General features: G+C 38.3%; 1 protein-coding gene across 3 annotated transcripts in view; it reads left to right on the top strand.

Moving 5' to 3' along the window:
* Window positions 1-17674, top strand: part of Rbcn-3B (WD repeat-containing protein Rbcn-3B) — a 438089-nt gene that overhangs the window by 321588 nt on the left and 98827 nt on the right. For all 3 annotated transcript variants that reach the window (XM_067147119.2, XM_067147118.2, XM_067147117.2), the window contains 2 exons: window positions 9677-9944; window positions 16017-16236. In XM_067147119.2, the coding sequence (XP_067003220.2) occupies window positions 9677-9944; window positions 16017-16236 (488 nt within the window). The remainder of the gene's footprint in view (window positions 1-9676; window positions 9945-16016; window positions 16237-17674) is intronic.

Genomic DNA, 17674 nt, shown 5'->3' with positions numbered 1-17674 from the left:
CACACGAGGGCGAAATGCTGGCAACCAAGAATGAGCTAGCTGGAAAATTTATAATGTCCAATAACGGACCATTTATATTGGTATTATAAATTTGCTCATTTAGGACAAATATTTCAGATTCCCTATGGGAATCAACATCTATATCATTTTCAAATCTGATTTTCAGATTGAGAATGAATTTTTTTTTTTTTTTTTTTTGCTTCTCAGTTTGAAGGCAATGATGTTGATTCATCTTGTTCCACCATTAACTGCGAGGCCATGTAACTCTTCTTGTACTGGATACCCTTTTCCTCATAACATATTGGCCAAGGATGACCAGATGTGTTGGCGTCTGGTATTTCATAGACATCTGCCGAGTTGGCAAGATCCTAAGACGTGCTAAAATTCAATCTCACCGCATCATTTGCACTGGTTGTGGTCTCTGGTTCTGCCTGGCACAGTGTCAACAGGGGCTTCATTTGCTGTAATTTTAAGACCATCTTTCCGTTCGGTGCTTGTGAGTCTATCCTGTTTTCTTATCCAACAGTTGGCTGGAGTAAACTCTTGATATAGACGTACGCCTCTGCCTTTGTGGTTTAATGGACACCATTTTTTATATTCCTGGTCTCTGAGAGATCTCCTGATTTACATGGTGTCAAACAGGTCATCACGTGTCTGCAATTTAGCAGCAGTTTATATGAGACCTTCAATGTAAAGCGTAGTTGCACAATGTGCAGTTTCGTTTCTCGATGCTACAGTGTTCTTTTCATCTTTGTGGAAGATATTACAGCTATACATCTGTTGTAGAGCTGCTTCCCACCTTGCGTTAAAAAGCCCCATACCTTTAACTGCTTTGGCAGAATTGATCATTGCATCCGGTGTGTCAGCTAGAAATAAAAAATATCTCCTTGAGAGAACTCTTTGCAATTTGCTTTACGTCGCACCGACACAGATAGGTCTTATGGCGACGATGGGATAGGAAAGGCTTAGGAATGGAAGGAAGCTTCCGTGGCCTTAATTAAAGTACAGCCCACGCATTTGCCTGGTGTGAAAATGGGAAACCACGGAAAACCATCTTCAGGGCTGCCGACAGTGGGGTTCGAACCTACTATCTCCCGGATGCAAGCTCACAGATGCGCGCCCCCCATTTTGTCAGCGTCATATAACGTTCGGGAAGTTTTTTTCAGTGGGAGTGGAAAGGAACCGATATATCAAGGATGAATTTATGATATTAAACTTTTGGTCACTGAACAAGTGGCAACATGGTTTGGTTCATTTAGCTGTCAGCTTGCATTTGGGAGATAGTGGGTTCGAACCTCACTGTCGGCAGCCCTGAAGGTGGTTTTTCATGTTTTCCCATTTTCACACCAGACAAATGCTGGGGCTGTACCTTAATTAAGGCCACAGTTGTTTCCTTCCCATTTCTAGCCATTTCCTATCACGTTGTTACCATAAGAGTAATCAAATTGTAAAAATGTAAAAAAAAAAAATCAAAGAAAGTCACAAACGTCGTTGTTAGTGCTGCAACTGCATGTGGGAGAGAGGTTTAATAATAAATTATTCTTATTACCTTTACAACAGTATTCATTTCAGTCATATGTTGGATTATGAAAACCTTTTCTTCAAACATTTTTCCTTTCTGTTATGTCAGAACTGTCATCTGCAAATTGTAATAATCATTTTCCGAATCCCCTGTTTGTGGTGTACAAGCACTCGCGATTGCTTCCTGTTTGCATATATCTTCTGTTCCAGAGCATCTTCCCATCTGAAACTTCTCTCATCCGTATCTGGTTGCACTGTTTCTATCTAGCATTTCCTTGCCCCCCCCCCCGGTCTTTTTAAGGTCTTTGCAGGGCGAGTTGGCCGTGCGCGTAGAGGCGCGCGGCTGTGAGCTTACATCCGGGAGATAGTAGGTTCGAATCCCACTATCAGCAGCCCTGAAAATGGTTTTCCGTGGTTTCCCATTTTCACACCAGGCAAATGCTGGGGCTGTACCTTAATTAAGGCCACGGCCGCTTCCTTCCAACTCCTAGGCCTTTCCTATCCCATCGTCGCCTTAAGACCTATCTGTGTCGGTGCGACGTAAGCCCCTAGCAAAAAAAAAGGTCTTTGCAGATGATACACAGTGTTCTTCCCAGAAATTTTCGTCAGCCGGGTAGCAGAAATGAGTAACCGGGCGGGGAATACTACGTAAAAAATGAATATGATAAAATTTCAGTGTATTCCCCTCAATTCATTAACAGTAATATTAGGCAGGTTAATATCAACTGCAAAATTGAACTATTTTAGTGTTATCAAGAACAAGGCATAACTTTTAGTACCGTATTCTACTGCTCGTTCATAATCATGTAACACCAGGACTTGACCACTCGGTTGCTGTGGAGTGCCATACAAGTTTGTGTTGACATATTGAATTGAGTGCTCGCGTGCAATTCCGCGCTAATCCAGACAGCGCTCACGCTCAGCACTATGCAATTCAAGCTAAACATTTAAACTCCGATGTAATCGATGAAGTTATGCTAACAATAATGAGGATTTATCATTTAAATAAACAGTTTCAGTATATACACCACTTTAATTAGGAGCACCCAGTGACTTAAATATGTATTGGTATTACATAAATAGCACATATCTAGGTTATGTTAGCCAGGTGGGCTGTAAAAACGGCCTGGGGAGAACACTGGATGTATGATTAAAATCTAACCATCCTCTCTCACTAATATCTCAGTAATTCATCCAGCTTAAAGCCAGATTTGTAGGATTGTATGCAGACCTATTCTTTCACATTTTGACTATCTCATTACTGAACAGTTCTCACTGTTAGGACAAGAACTATATTCAAATCAAATTTATTTCCTTTACCTGCATTTTACAGAATAGGATACATCACCAAAAAAAGAAATCACCCTATGCTTAAGGATACAGTATAGATCATATGTTAAACTAGGATAACATTAGCTGCATAAAACATATTCAGAAATATTCATAATTTAAAGCCCATATACATCGTATTTTTTTTTTTAATAAATCGGAATTTTCATGTAACACTATAAAACTTAACACTTCAAGTTATTAGTACACAGAGTTCAGTTCTATATTACCATTTCTTTTATATAATTTAGAATTTGATAGATACACAGAAATATAAAGTGATAAACATCACATGTTCACATCTACATGGTATATTTGAAAATCATAGTAATTCACCGGGAGAATATAATACTTTGTTTGCTAAGCACTTCTTAAACCTTTTCGTGAATATGGAATCTGACAGCAGTTTAATTTTCTGTGGGAGTTTACTGCAAAAATATTACTCCCTTTTTAAGAGGATCCTGTTCAGAAAATTGCTTGACCCTAACTTTTAAATAGTTGTCTTGTCCTCTGGTTTCATACTTACGTATGTTATGGTTGGTTATCTTTTGTGTGGTGTTTCCTACCAGTAAGATAAATATATACAAACCATATAATGTTAAAATATTGCTTCCCTTTTCTGTAGTTTGAATAACCTGTCCATGTGACTATGTGCTGCTCCTACTCTTATTTCAATACCATAAGATAAGTGAGAATATAGAAAATCATAATATACACTATTGTCAGTTGGAGTTCAGTGTGTACGAAGTTAGAGATTTGTTTTAAAATGGAGTTTCTGATAATTTTCTTACAGATTTCATTAATCTGACCCACCCATGTTAAGTTATTATCTAATGCAACACCCAAAATTTTAGTTGAGGTTACTTCTTGACGGTCAATATCTACATCTAAATTGATTTTCCTCTTAAATACTGTATATAGCTAGTTTTGGAGGGATTTACTCTCAAGTTTGTACTTCTAAAGTTCATATTTAGGTGACCAATTACATGTCAAGTCCTGTTGAAAAAACAAGCAATATAAGTCTGAAGGCAGAACTGAGGTGTCATCAGCATATAGGATAACAGAATTCTGGTCAGTTGAGGTACATTGACATGTAGAATAAAAAGATGAGGCCCAGGAATAGACTTGATGCTGATTGAAATTTAGAATATTTTCTCTTTTGTAGAGGATTTCAGTCAACTGCCATCTGTTATTCAAATATGATACTACTAAATGTGATGTTGTCCCTCTAATACCATAAGTTTCTATCTTGTCTATCCTGCTATGTACAGTATCAAAGGCTTTCAACAAGTCCATAAACACCCCTAGTAAACATTTATTTCTGTCTAGAGAATCGAGTGACTTTACAAAAAGAAGTTCCCTATAATGATCCTTACTTCATTTTCTGTTACTGGTTTCAGAAAGACTGACTTATCACACCCATTTAACATAACTTGATCAACATTACAATTATTATTTATAGGGCCATTGACTTATTTCCTTTAAATCCAGGTGGAATATAGGGCCTCGACGAAATTTCTCCAGCTTGCTAAAATCCGGCCGGCATAAATTTCGTCTGGTTTCTGTAATGAGTTTAATTCAGGTGTGGGAGTTATTAGCCCACAGGACCCTAAGTCCAGTGGAGGGGCTGCCTCCTGTCTGCGCTAGACCACAGGATTTTTCTGTAGGGGTTATCTCCCTTAGCCGTTAAAGATCCCTCTTTACCACAAGGCAGTGGTTTCTTCTTTGTTTATCCCCAAGAAGAAGGGCTGCTTCCTCCGCCAGCTTTGCCGTTCCAAAGGACTCCTTCTCCGTCATTGCTGCTGTTGAGAATTTCACCGGAGCCCCGTTAAACGTCACTTTTCAGGGTTCCTGAAGGGCCTTCACAACTACCGTAGTGGTCATGGGGCACACACAGTTCCCACTGTACATCACCCATACAGGCAATCCCCTACTTCATGCTGTTGCCCACCTCCCACGACGTAGACGAGGGATTGGCCTTGTGGGAGGCTATAGGGCCATAATAACTATTTATGTTATTTTGTTTAATTCCATGTTTATTAACATTTATAGAGGGGTCTATAAAATACAGTAGAACCTCGATAATTCAAAATCGGTTAATTCAAAATCTCGCCTAATTCAAAGCAGCTCTCGTTCCCGGAAACATGAGGCACGGTTTTGCATGTTATTTAAATCGTTTAATTCGAAATACGCATAATTCGTAATTCGAAGAACAATGTCAGTCCCGTTACCGAAATTCAGACTTTTAATTCAAAACTGCCTTTACATTTTGAAAAAAATTAGTATTTTACGGAGTAATTTAAACTCAAAATTTCTCCGCGTCATGAAAGAACGTGTCTTCCGGAACGTGAAGGGGTAACTTTGCGCACTTTCACCTACTTCGGCGAGTCTACAGTGTGCTTCATATCTGCTATGTTCGAGCGGAATCGTAATTATTTTGTATTCGGAGTTTTTAGGAACGCCATAATTCACAATATCACGTAGCAGGCAGTGTGCGGAGAGGTAGAATCCGTGAACTTTGGCGATGCAGACAGTTGGCGAAAAAGTGTGGCTTATAGCCTATAATCAATTCGTATGCACCAATATTGTCAATGCCGATGAAACTACATTGTTCGTTTGTTTTATTTTTTTAAATGCTGAGGCCAAATGGACTAATGGTTTTAAAGGAGAGAATTGCCAGCCGGCAAATGTACTTTGTTGCTATGCAGTGCACAGTGCACACGGAAGCGAGAGACTTCCTTCCCCTGTCATAGGAAAGTTCTAAAAGCCAAGATGTTGAAGGGCGTCGGGCACTTTCCATGCCAGTACAAGGCATCTAAAAATGCAGACAGTACAGTAGGCCTAATCCAAAAAATAAAGCATTTGCACAGGGTAGCCAGCATAATTTTTCCTCGTCTTTGAATCGTGTTTTCTTCCTTTCGTTGCGTGAGGTTATATTTGTCATTGTTTTATACAAGAGCATTATCTGAATAATGTAAATGCACCTTGTTGGATAAATTTCTGAAATAGTGTTTGCCATGGCATTTGAAAAGTTTAAACTGAGAATCAAGGTGATTGCATACATTAATGGGTCTTAGAAATGTCATGGCGGGAAATCGTACAAGTATAGTCACTGTACTGTTGTTGTAATGTGGACGGAAGCGAGAGACTTTCTTCCCTCGTCATAGGAAAGTTCGATAAGCCGCGATGTTTTAAGGACATCGGGTACATTCCGTGCAAGCACAAGGCATCAAAAATGCATACTGTACAGTAATCCAATTAATAAAGCACTTGCACAGGGGAGCCAGTATAGATTTCTCCTCGTCTTTCAATCATGTTTTCTTTCTTTTGATTTGATTGCGTGAGGTTATGTTTGCCGGCGAGTTATCCAAGTGCATTATTTGATTACTGTAAATGCATCTTGTTGTATACATTTGGAAATAGTTTTTTCCATGATATTTGAGAGCTTTAAACTGTGAATCAAGGTTAACTGCATGCAGTAACGGGTTTTAGAATATATTGTTAGGCCGCAAGGGTTAGCATTTCCGAGGTACGTGTTGGCGGTTAATTCGAAATCACGTAGTTCGAAGTCTGATTGTTGCGTCCCAACGACTTCGAATTAACGAGGTTTTACTGTATTCACTGAAGGTGGTAGCTGCTTTCAGAACATCTTAATAGAGATATTTTCATGAAAGTTGCTGTTTGTAGTAAGTCCTGCCACATCTGGCAATTTTGCAAACTTCTCCAGCCAGATTGTTAATCTAAAATTCTCTTTCCATAGTACTGTGCTTTGCATGTTTTGATTTTGTTACATTATTTTATTTTACACTTCTTACCTTCATCTTTATACAGCCTCCAGCCTGTCTGAGTTAAAAGCCTCTAGTATATTTTGCTTAATTCTTAGACGTGCAGTTAACTTGGTTTTGGTATTCGTATTTTCCTTAATATTTCTTTCTTCAACTGGGCAGGTCCTATTGAAACACATCATATTAAAATTCAGACAGAAGCTTTCCTGTGTCCAGTTAATATCCTTGTTATTCCTTACTTCATACAAGTTCACCTTAAAGAGTTCTAATATTAGTCCCTTAATATTGTTTTTTGATATATTTCTCCTGAAATCTTTTTGTGGCTTACTTGTCTCAGATTTAGGAAGGTATGAAATATGTAATTCTTGGCCCCGGTGATCTGAAACAAAGTTCTCACCTACAGACTCTTGCAAATTTTCCTTGGGATGTTAGTTATTGTATAGTCTAGTAAGGTTTGATAACTTCGTCACCTTTGTGGGTACTCCAATTAAATTATACAGGTTATATGAGAGAATAGTATCTATAAAAATTTCCTGTGTCCTGTCATGTGAAAGCCCATCTATATCAAAGTCACCTGCTATTATTATACTTTTGTATGTTCCGGCCACTTCATTCAAAATGTCTTCATATAATTGTAAGAAAGATTTCAAGTTTCCACTTGGAGATCTATATACTCCTACTACAAGAATTTGTCTCATCATTTCGGTGAATTGCAATAAGAAATCTACTTCTTTACTGTAGTTTTTTATCCAGCTTATATTTGTTCTACAATATATGACAACTCCCCCACTTTTGAGTTTACCTCTACAGTAGCAACTTGCAAGAGTGTAATTCTCTACGTTCATAGTACTAACCTCCTCTAATTTACAGCCATATTCAGAGAATACAACATCATAGAGTTAGTAATTAATTAAGGTGATCCACTTTATTGTTAATATACCGAACATTTTGGTGGTAACGTGACATGTTCTTGAAAGAACTACAGTGACTTTCATTGAGCTGATTGCTGCCTAATTTTGAACTGAGCCAACTTTGAGTACTGTTGAGTACCACTTAGTTTTTCTGGTCCTTATAAAAGCCATTTTGTTCAACATGTTCATTGAGGAGGCCATATCAAAACTTAAGCAAAAAACCAAAGGAATTAAAATTAACGGACAACAAATCCACTGTATAAGGTTTGCCAATGACGTTGCATTAATTGCAGATTCAGAGAGAGAAATAAGTAAATTGCTAAGAATTTTAACATCAACACTACAAGAATCAAAATTGAAACTGAACACCTCGAAAACAAAAGTATTAGTTGTCAAGAAATCAACTTAGGAAATACCAATAAACATTAAGGTTGGTGATGAAAATGTACAACAAGTAAGTGAATTTTGCTACTTGGGAAGCATTATCAATCAGGACAACAGGTGCACTACAGAAATCAGGAGGAGGATTGCTCTAGCTAAACAAGCCTTCAGTAACAAGAAACAGCTTCTGAAAAACAGGAACATTAACATTAAAATTAGGAAAGAATTTGCCAAAATGTTTGTGTGGAGACTTTTGTTGTATGGTTACAAAACATGGGTCTTAGCAAAACAGGATATAAAATGGCTGGAAGCAATGGAAATGTGGATATGGAGGAGGATGCTGAAAATTAGTTGGACAAAGTAAAAGTCAAACAATAGGGTCCTTAAGGAAATGGACAAAACAAGGGAATTGATCAATAGGAAAATCAAAATCTTTGACCACACACTTCGACATAACACATTCCTCACGACTATGCTGAAAGGAAAAGTTCTGGGTAAGAAGGGAAGAGGAAGGCCGAGGAAGAAGTATCTGGATTCCGTGATGGACAGGCTGAATTTGAAAAAATATGTTGACCTGAAACGCTCAGCAAAGGAGAGACAAATGTGGTTGCAGCGACAAGGCCCTGTCTTTAGGATATGTATGAATAAAAGCCTGGAGAAATCGCAGTGTTCACAGTATTTATTATAATATTATATTCGTTTATGGAGACCACGCTAAGCAACAATCACATATTGCAGCTCAAAATCTTTGCGTTCTTTCCTCTGTCCATCCCGTATTCATTTTCTGTTTGTCATGGAAGCCTCTGAAGCTGTCGATCACTGATCTATACTTCGTTCGGTTTAGGATGTCTTCCCGATTTAATCCACACTGCTCAAGTTCCTTGCACAGTATTTATCTTACAGTGTATAAAATTCAGACCATATTTATTTATGCTCGTTAATTAAGATGATTAAAATGATGTATTGCCGGGCTGAGTGGCTCAGACAGTTGAGGCGCTGGTCTTCTGACCCGAACTTGGCAAGTTCGATCCTGGCTCAGTCCGTTGGTATTTGAAGGTGCTCAAATATATCAGCCTCGTGTCGGGAGATTTACTGGCATATAAAAGAACTCTTGCAGGACATAATTCTGGCACGTCTGCATCCCCCAAAACCGTAAAAGAGTAGTTAGTGGGACATAAAGCCAATATTATTAAATTTATTTATTAAAACTATGTATTGGTGCAGAAAATCAAAGATCTAGGGCCTGATAGGACACAAATACTGAACTGTAAATCATAGTGGTTCAACGGCCTAAGCGCAGACCTTCTAATGTCAAGGTTGTAAGTTTGATTCTATTTCAGGCTGGTGCCTATTAAGGACATTTTGATATTTCAGCATCAACTTGATGGAACTGCAAGGAAAAACCACTTGTAGTTACTGGAATACCCAACCAGTGTCATTATCGTTATTGCTGACAAACATTTACATCTGTTTTCTGTAAGTGTCCTTTCATTGAACTGGGTCATGGAAGCCAAGCAGTATGGCTGAGGATGTAGTCATGCTGAATATGTCACACTGCAAACTCAGCAGGCCATTTGGCTAGACTGTATATGCCTTAGGGAATTTAAAAAAAATTTCAATTCTAAAAGTTTGATTCAGAAATGATCATATGTGAAGGTAAAGAAGTAGAACGTGATGTCTTTCAGTTGCTCTGCATTGTATAGTTATACATCGAAATATCACTAGTCTGTGCTTGTATGGCTGTTTCAGGGTACATGAGTCTATTGCTGCCCACCTGGCAAGTTCGTGCTACCGAGGAAGTAGATGCTGATAAGAGTGCTCTAGAACGAGATTTACCCCCAGAGCTGGTGCGTTTAGAGAGGATGACTCGCCTCTTTACAGCACGCACACATTGGGAGCTAAGCACAACGCTTACAAGCAATCATCTGCTGGCCATCATTGCTCTAGCCAACACACTCATGTCCATGAACAACGCTACCTTTGTGCCAGAACAGGAGCGCAATCGAAAACTGCACAGGTATATGAAAAAAACTACAAACTATGTAAAACTTAAATTTTTGTAAGTCGTGTGTAAAAGGGTGAACAAAACTTACACAACTTCCAGTCCATCTGTTTGTGTATGTATTGTACCAGGAAATGATAGTGGGTTTTGGGCATGAGAAGGATCTCAGGTAGTGTATGGTGTTTTTGGAGCCGATACAGAGAAGGATAGAATCACAGGGCGAATAATAGATGGTTATGTCTTTTTCTATAAAATTTATTAATAATATCAGTAGATAGATCACCCTGCAATCTTACTGTAGAACTCAAATCTATCATCAATATTTGTCAAAATCAAAGATTTATATCGTGACCTTCTTGAAGTCAGTTTGAAAATAAATATCACTCCTTCATGGGACGTTAATATTCTACAGTCGTTTTAAATCTCGTGAGAACATAAGATATCAATTTTGCACCTAGAGTCTTTCTAAGTTTTAAATCCCACAAAAATGAACACACACATTTATAAAAAGAAAATTGAGTAAAATATTTAGACTCTTGTGGAGTGTCTCTCAGTTTGGATTGTAAGAAATGATAATAAAGCACTTGAAAACCCTAAAGTTTATCTAGGTAACGTGAATTTGAATAAATTATTAACTTTGAAATAAATTTATCACAGAATGTGAACTTCTTCGATATGACGAGAAAATTATGGAATACTTCTCACACAAAGCACTGATAATATCACTGTATTGGATTAACTGTTTGTTAAAAATCAGTCAGTTTGTAGTTACTCACTCAGAACAGAAATAAATGTTGAAGTTGGAGACTCTGCGTCTGGAACATTCAGATCAAAAATTACATGTATGGCTTTTCGGGCGTTTGCTCTATTAACCAGCGTTTCGTCTTAGGTCTGACACTAGACTCTTCAGAGTGGGATGTGTCAGACCCTACCCACTGACGCTGGGGTGTATGCAGGTGAACTTATCAGAAGCCTATTTAAGAGGCACAATCTGATAACTGCATATGGGAGATAAAACTCCACAATGGAATTAATGCCCACCTAGCAATTCCAAATGAAAATTCTAAGTTCCCATGGAGGGAATTAGGTATTTTTCCACCAATAGAGCATATCAAAAATCAGATCAAAAATTAGATGTATGGCTTTTCAGGCGTTTGCTTTATTAATTAATTTTTGATCTGATTTTTGATATGCTCTATTGGTAGAAAAATATGTAATTTGCTCCATGGGAACTTAGAATTTCCATTTGGAGTTGCTAGGAAGGCATTAATTCCATTGTGGAGTTTTATCTCCCATATGCAGTTATCAGACTGTGCCTCTTAAATAGGCTTCTGATAAGTTCACCTGCATACACCCCAGCGTCAGTGGGTAGGGTCTGACACTAGACTCTTCAGAGTGGGTTAATAGAGCTGGTTAATAGAGCAAATGCCTGAAAAGCCATACATCTAATTTTTTATCTGATTTTTGATATGCTCTATTGGTGGAAAAATATCTGATTCCCTCCATGGGAACTTAGAATTTCCATCTGGAACATTCCGCGGAGTGCGGAAGAAGACTCGAACTCGGCGATGTACCGTGAAGAGACCACGTCGACGTCCCTCGTTGGGTACCATAGATGAAGGAATGATATTCGATGTAGCAGGATGTAATATTTTGCCAAGGTTTTCGTCACTCTTGGAGGTGATATTAGCACACTGAAAGTTCAATTGACACTATTAAAATCAGTAATCAAGGAGATTATTACCACTCACTGTCGTGATACACAGTTCTGTTTTAACTCTAATTTTACGATATTAAATTAATATTTACAGTCCTTGTGGCACAAAACACAGTTCATAATTGTCACTGATTACGTCTGAAATTATGATAGCGAAGTAATAAGCACAGTTCAAACACTTGAAAATGTAATTTGCAATAGTTTTTATCACAGTCTCTGAACAATTGTTGTTGGCAGATTGAGGTGATTTTATAGTCACGTTTATATAACACTAGTCTGAATTATTTAATATAACTATAAAATGTTCTTAATGTTCTCTGAGTTTATTATAGTGTTGATCGAAAGATCGAGAAAGTTTACTGGGAAAAATAACAAAGTCTTGTCCTGTTATGGAGCAAATGTTAAGAAAATAAGGTTACACACAGTTCACTGTTGTACTATCTTAAAGGAGTGTGTCCTGGAATGATTAAAATTGTCGTAAATTATGATTTCCGTTTTGCCACACCCGATAATTTAAGATATCGTCATAGTCCACAATTACACGAAATTAGTAAAGTGTACCGGTCCGTAAAATATCAGTAACTTGAATTCTCACTCCGAATTATGGTCTTATTCAGTCAATAATTTCACAAATGTTATATTACGGAAACGCCTAGAATTTTACCGTCATCGTGGCGTATTGGAACTTCATGTACGGTACTAGTTCAACGGCGCTCGATCATGGCCATAACCACGTCCTCGCGAATCGTGACGGAGCATACTTTCTTCACTGACGAGACTGCACTGACAGACTGTACTCGCCACACAGGTCAGACTGCTCTCTCCCTGGCCTTGGCCCAGTGGCATATGTATACACGCCAGGTGGGTGGCGCTATGAATCAGCTGACGGAGGGTGTTCATTCTTCCCAAACTTTAAATCGTTATATTTTGAAAACTACTGGATGGATTGACTTGAAATTAGCAGGGCATTACTTCTATAATGTTAGCTATAGTTTAGTGTTGGTCTCATGTTAATCAGTCTAGGCGTTAAAAAGTTAATGAAAAAACGTCTACAAATATCTGTAGGGGAAGTAAGCAGGGACGTCACTTGACCTTGCTTGACTTGCTCGTGAAGTGTGGTAGGTACTAAAACATTCTTTCACACCGCTGCTCACGTATCGGAATGGAATTGTATGCTGGAAATAAAGTTTTAAATTTATATGTGCCAGGACCTAGGCCTTCCTGGTACAGTATATAGTTAGTTACATAAAGTTTTTATAGCAAAATGTGCAAATTGCAAACAACTTTAACTGCTTGATCAGTTGCCATTAGGAAATTGATGGGGTCTCCTTTGCAGACCCTAATCTTGCAGTCCTGTATTAAGTGGCAGATAGACTGACTGTCAGGTCCACAGTCACATTTTGACAGTGATGTAGTGTATTTTACCCTGTTTGTAGAAGACATCTATAGGATTGCACTTTCATTGGAGAGCATTCTTCTGGCAGAGATCTGGAGGAGGTACTTTGCTTAGGTAGGCTGGCACTTGGTGGGACTTGATTTAATGGTTCCAGTGATGATTCAGATCATGTTGTTGCTGTATGTCAACCTTGCTCATGCATACACTGTTACGTCACTCCAGAGCACAATATTCTGCTGCTAAATAGACTAATCCAAGTGCTGAGAGGTGTGATGTGTTTTCGGAAGAGCCCCATGCAGTACCATCCCCATTTTTAAAGTAATAAATATAGTCTGAAATTCTATTTAGTATTAGTCCAATAACTGATTGTTTTATACATTTAATGTATTGAGAAACATGGTATATATGTTAGAAAATCTTAAATTGTGGCAACTAAATGAGTATATTACAGTTTTAAAATTTCTTTTCATGTGATATTCTTGTTCAAAAAGAACTGTTCATCAGCAACCTAACAATATAGTTACCTCAGTAAAAGAGACTTCGCTAAAGATTTTTTTTTTTTTTTGGGATTACTATTTGCTGTGATGCTACTCTGTCTTGCATTGTGTTGTGTTTATGAGGTCGTATAGAGAAAAAGAAAAACGAGCTCGATAGCTGCAGTCACTTAAGTGCGGCCAGTATCCAGTATTCGGGAAATAGTAGGTTCGAACCCCACTGTCGGCAGCCCTGAAAATGGTTTTCCGTGGTTTTCCATTTTCACACCGGGCAAATGCTGGGGCTGTACCTTAATTAAGGCCATAGCCGCTTTCTTCCCGCTCCGAGCCCTTTCCTGTCCCGTCGTCGTCATAAGACCTATCTGTGTCTGTGCGACGTAAAGCAAAAAAAGAGAGAGAGAGAGAAAAGGAAAAGGATATCCTTGGCTTGTAGGCCGTGTTCGATTGGTAGCTCCCAGTGTTTCACCAGAAACGGTACCCTGAATCCTCAAGGGATCTGCTCTTTCCAAAGGTCAGAAGTAGTAAATTGAAAACGAAATAATATCTGTCTCTTACTCATGATGCTCATGTGTCATTAAGTCAATGTGACTCCCAGCAACTACATGGATGGACTGGCTCCAGATGTTTCGATCATCAGCCATATACTTCAGCTCCTTAAGTAACATGCTCATGTTGGATTTGATGGAGTCTAAAGTTCTCAATGCTGGCCGCCCTTATCTAAGACAGTTGTAGTCTTGTAATGAATGCCTCAAGACACAGATCTGGTTTGATCTTTTGAATGACCCATGCATTTGTCTTTTTGGTTGTCCAAGGGATACACAATATTCTTCTCCGACACCAGAGCTCAAATTCATCAATATGTTTCCTATCTCGCTTTTCACCACCATGGGAAAGACTAATGCCTTAACCATTCTTTCTTTAATATGCAAAGATACATGTGAACACTTGAAGAACTTATCCAGGCCTTTGAATGCTGCTCTTCCAAGGGCAAGTCTTTGGTGAATTTCTGGACTGTTTGAGCCATTTCTACTGATGGTTAATCCCAACAAACAGAAACGATTCACCTCTTTGTTTATCACATTATTTATCATAATGTTTGATGGTAAACCTGTAGTCACGATTTTGGTCTTGTTGATATTCAGATACAGGCCTATGTTCTCACTCTGTTCTCTGTCCTCAATCTTTTTGTTACTTTCAGCAACCAAAGTGGTGTCATCTGCATACCTCAAGTTGTTTATATTCACTCCACCAATCTTAAAACCATGAGGTGACTCATCCAGTCCAGATTTCCTCATGATGTATTCAGTGTACAGATTGAACAAGTAAGACAAATGTATATACAGCCTTGTCTTATGCCTTTGTTAATGGGGAAGCATTCTGTTTCTCTATGCTCGTTTTAACTTAGCTTCTTTTCCCAGGTAGAGGTTACGCATCAGGACATAAAGATCTTCAGGTATGCCCATCTGAGTTACATTCCACATCTTCTCATGACTTACACCATGAAAGGCCTTCCTGTAACCTATGAAGCACATGTACAGCTCCTTCTGGTATTCCTTTGCTATTTCCGTCATCTAACGTACATCACTAATGATGTGTCTGATTCCTCTACCTCTTCTAAAACCAGCTCGAGTAGTGGACATTTCATGCTCCATGCATGGTTCTAATCTTTGTTGTATGATTTTCAGCATCATTTTGCTGGCATGTGGTATCAGAGCTATTGTGCAGTAGTTGGAGCAGTTAAACAGTTTTTTTTTTTTTTTTTTATGGGGATGAAAATGGACCATTTCCAATCTCTGGGCCAAGTTGAGATTCACACTATCAATACGGACAATGAAGCTGTTAGATTATAGCAAGTTGAGATTTTCCAGATCTGTTGACATACAGTATTACAGTTAAAACAGATGTTTCTTCTGTTGCTTGCCATATTTCAGCTGCAGTTGCATCTATTTCTGAGGCCTTTCATTGGGCTAATGACTGTTGAGCTATTCTGACTTCATCTTCTAACACAAGAAGTTCCAGGTCAAATTTAGTCTTTCAATTTGTCAGTTTTTATCTCTTGATTTTACAAGTTCTCTATATATTCCTTCCATCTACAGACAGTTTTTCTATGAGTATTTGAAGAATCTTCAATGTCACGATACTGATGAAATATTTAATGTTAACCTGGAAGGGGCAGTAAAGATATGATAAGAGACATCCTACTATGAAATGGCAAAAAAAAAAAAAATGTATGTTTGGTTAGCCACAGTTGACAATACTTTGAATGCCATTTCTATATCATTTATGTTTCTCATTTTTATACTTATAGCTCTTTACAGCTTTCAAAGTATTAGGATATTAAAGCTACTAAATTTTGTTTGAACGTATGTCCTTGCTCTGTTTCCACCTTTCTTACAAAAGGTCTATTTGATGTATTTTGTGCCGTGTATCTACTTGTTAAACCTCTTGTAGCTTGTGTTATACCTTGCCATGTTATTTAGGCAGAGCACCCGAACAGCTCTGAGCTGGACCAGCAAGGCAGAGGAAGAGAACGAGGACCTGTTCACTGCTCAACAGGCTCAGATCAAGCAGGGCTGGAGTTTGTTAGCCACCCTCCATTGTGTCCTCTTGCCCGACAAGGTAGTACAGACTGGCTCCAAAGCATTCAAGAGACCACAGGTAGAGATGATGGCTCGTCGTTGGCAGCATCAGTGTCTGGAGGCAAGTGCTTAATATAGATTTCACTGTTTTATGTAAAATACTGTAGACTTGAACAAGAGGGTCTTTATTCTGCCTTCAGTTAAGTTCATCCAACTGTTCTAGTCTGTTTGGCACATCTGAGATCAGTGTGGTTCAGAACTGTCTTGGACATCTAAATTTCCACCGTACCCTTTTTCCTACTAATCCATTGAGATATGCATTATCTGGATGTCTGTTGGAAGTTCTTTGCTATTTTGAGCATTATCTTGAATCAAAACCCTCTTACAATTGGCAGTTGTGATATATTTCTTAAGGAAATCTTCACCCATATTAATTTTACCCAATGTCTGAAAATCGTGTTGGAGCTCTTTCTAATTAACACATGAGTGACGGGCCCTGAGAAATCTCATAGTATGCTCGCCAGTGGTAGGTGACGGCCCCTGAGAAATCTCGGTTTTATTCACAACATCGTTTTCGGTCTCCCTATGGCATCTTTGGACCATGTATTGTATTGAATTATTTCAGACTTGCGCATTGAGTAGAATAAATCGTAGATATATATCTGCCACTTCTCTTTTATTCACGGCCTTCTTTTATTCTTTGGTTTAGTTTTAAAACATCAACTTTCTTTCTGATGGTTCAGTCTGATAAGATGGAGTGCTCGCGTATTACAGTGTTAGTTGATGACGATATTTTAGAAGAATTGTATGCCGATGATCGTTCAAAGGATATAGTGGTTGTGAATTAGTGGAAACTGAATGTGAGAGTGATACTGGAAGTGATATTCAAGCCCCTACACGCTGTAGCTTACATAGGGGCTAATAATTTATTCAAGTGACTCTGGTGACGACAACGATGTAAACATTGATCATGTATTAGGAATTGACGCTGAAGATGGTTTTATAAAGACAGATCCATCAACTTTAAAGATAAAATCTTGACTAGTTTAATATATATGAACATTTTTACAATTATGTGTACTCTAGTATGCTCAATAAAAAAATTATCCGGTCCATGGGGTATGTAACAAGCTCAAGCATCCAGTCAGCAATATGTTAAGTATGAAATATTGGAGTATGTGCAGTCTGCAGTAGTGGTGAATCTTCTACTTCTTCGTATTTTAAAAGGTACTTTTGAACAAAAATGACCCTGTACAAGTCATATTTCATTCCTATCCTTACATATTCTCTGTAAACCTGCACACTGACATCAAAGGATTATAGTAGGATTCAAGCCTGTGAAATGAAATTTCTTAGAACTGCCCTCCAAAAGACCCGACTTGATCATGTGAAAAATGATGAGATCCGATCTAACCTAGGTCTAAATGAATTGATGGAGGAAAGACTTAGGTCATCTAGACTTAAATGGTTTGGGCATGTTAAACGAATGAATAGCACAAGGTTACCATATGCTTATTTGGAAAAGAGAATAACAGGTAGAAGACCAGCTGGAAGACCAA

The sequence above is a fragment of the Anabrus simplex genome, chromosome 5 (genome assembly GCF_040414725.1).
Source record: "Anabrus simplex isolate iqAnaSimp1 chromosome 5, ASM4041472v1, whole genome shotgun sequence".
NCBI lineage: Eukaryota > Metazoa > Arthropoda > Insecta > Orthoptera > Tettigoniidae > Anabrus > Anabrus simplex.
The sequence above is the reverse complement of the archived record's forward strand: the minus strand, read 5'-3'. Positions and strand labels throughout refer to the sequence as shown.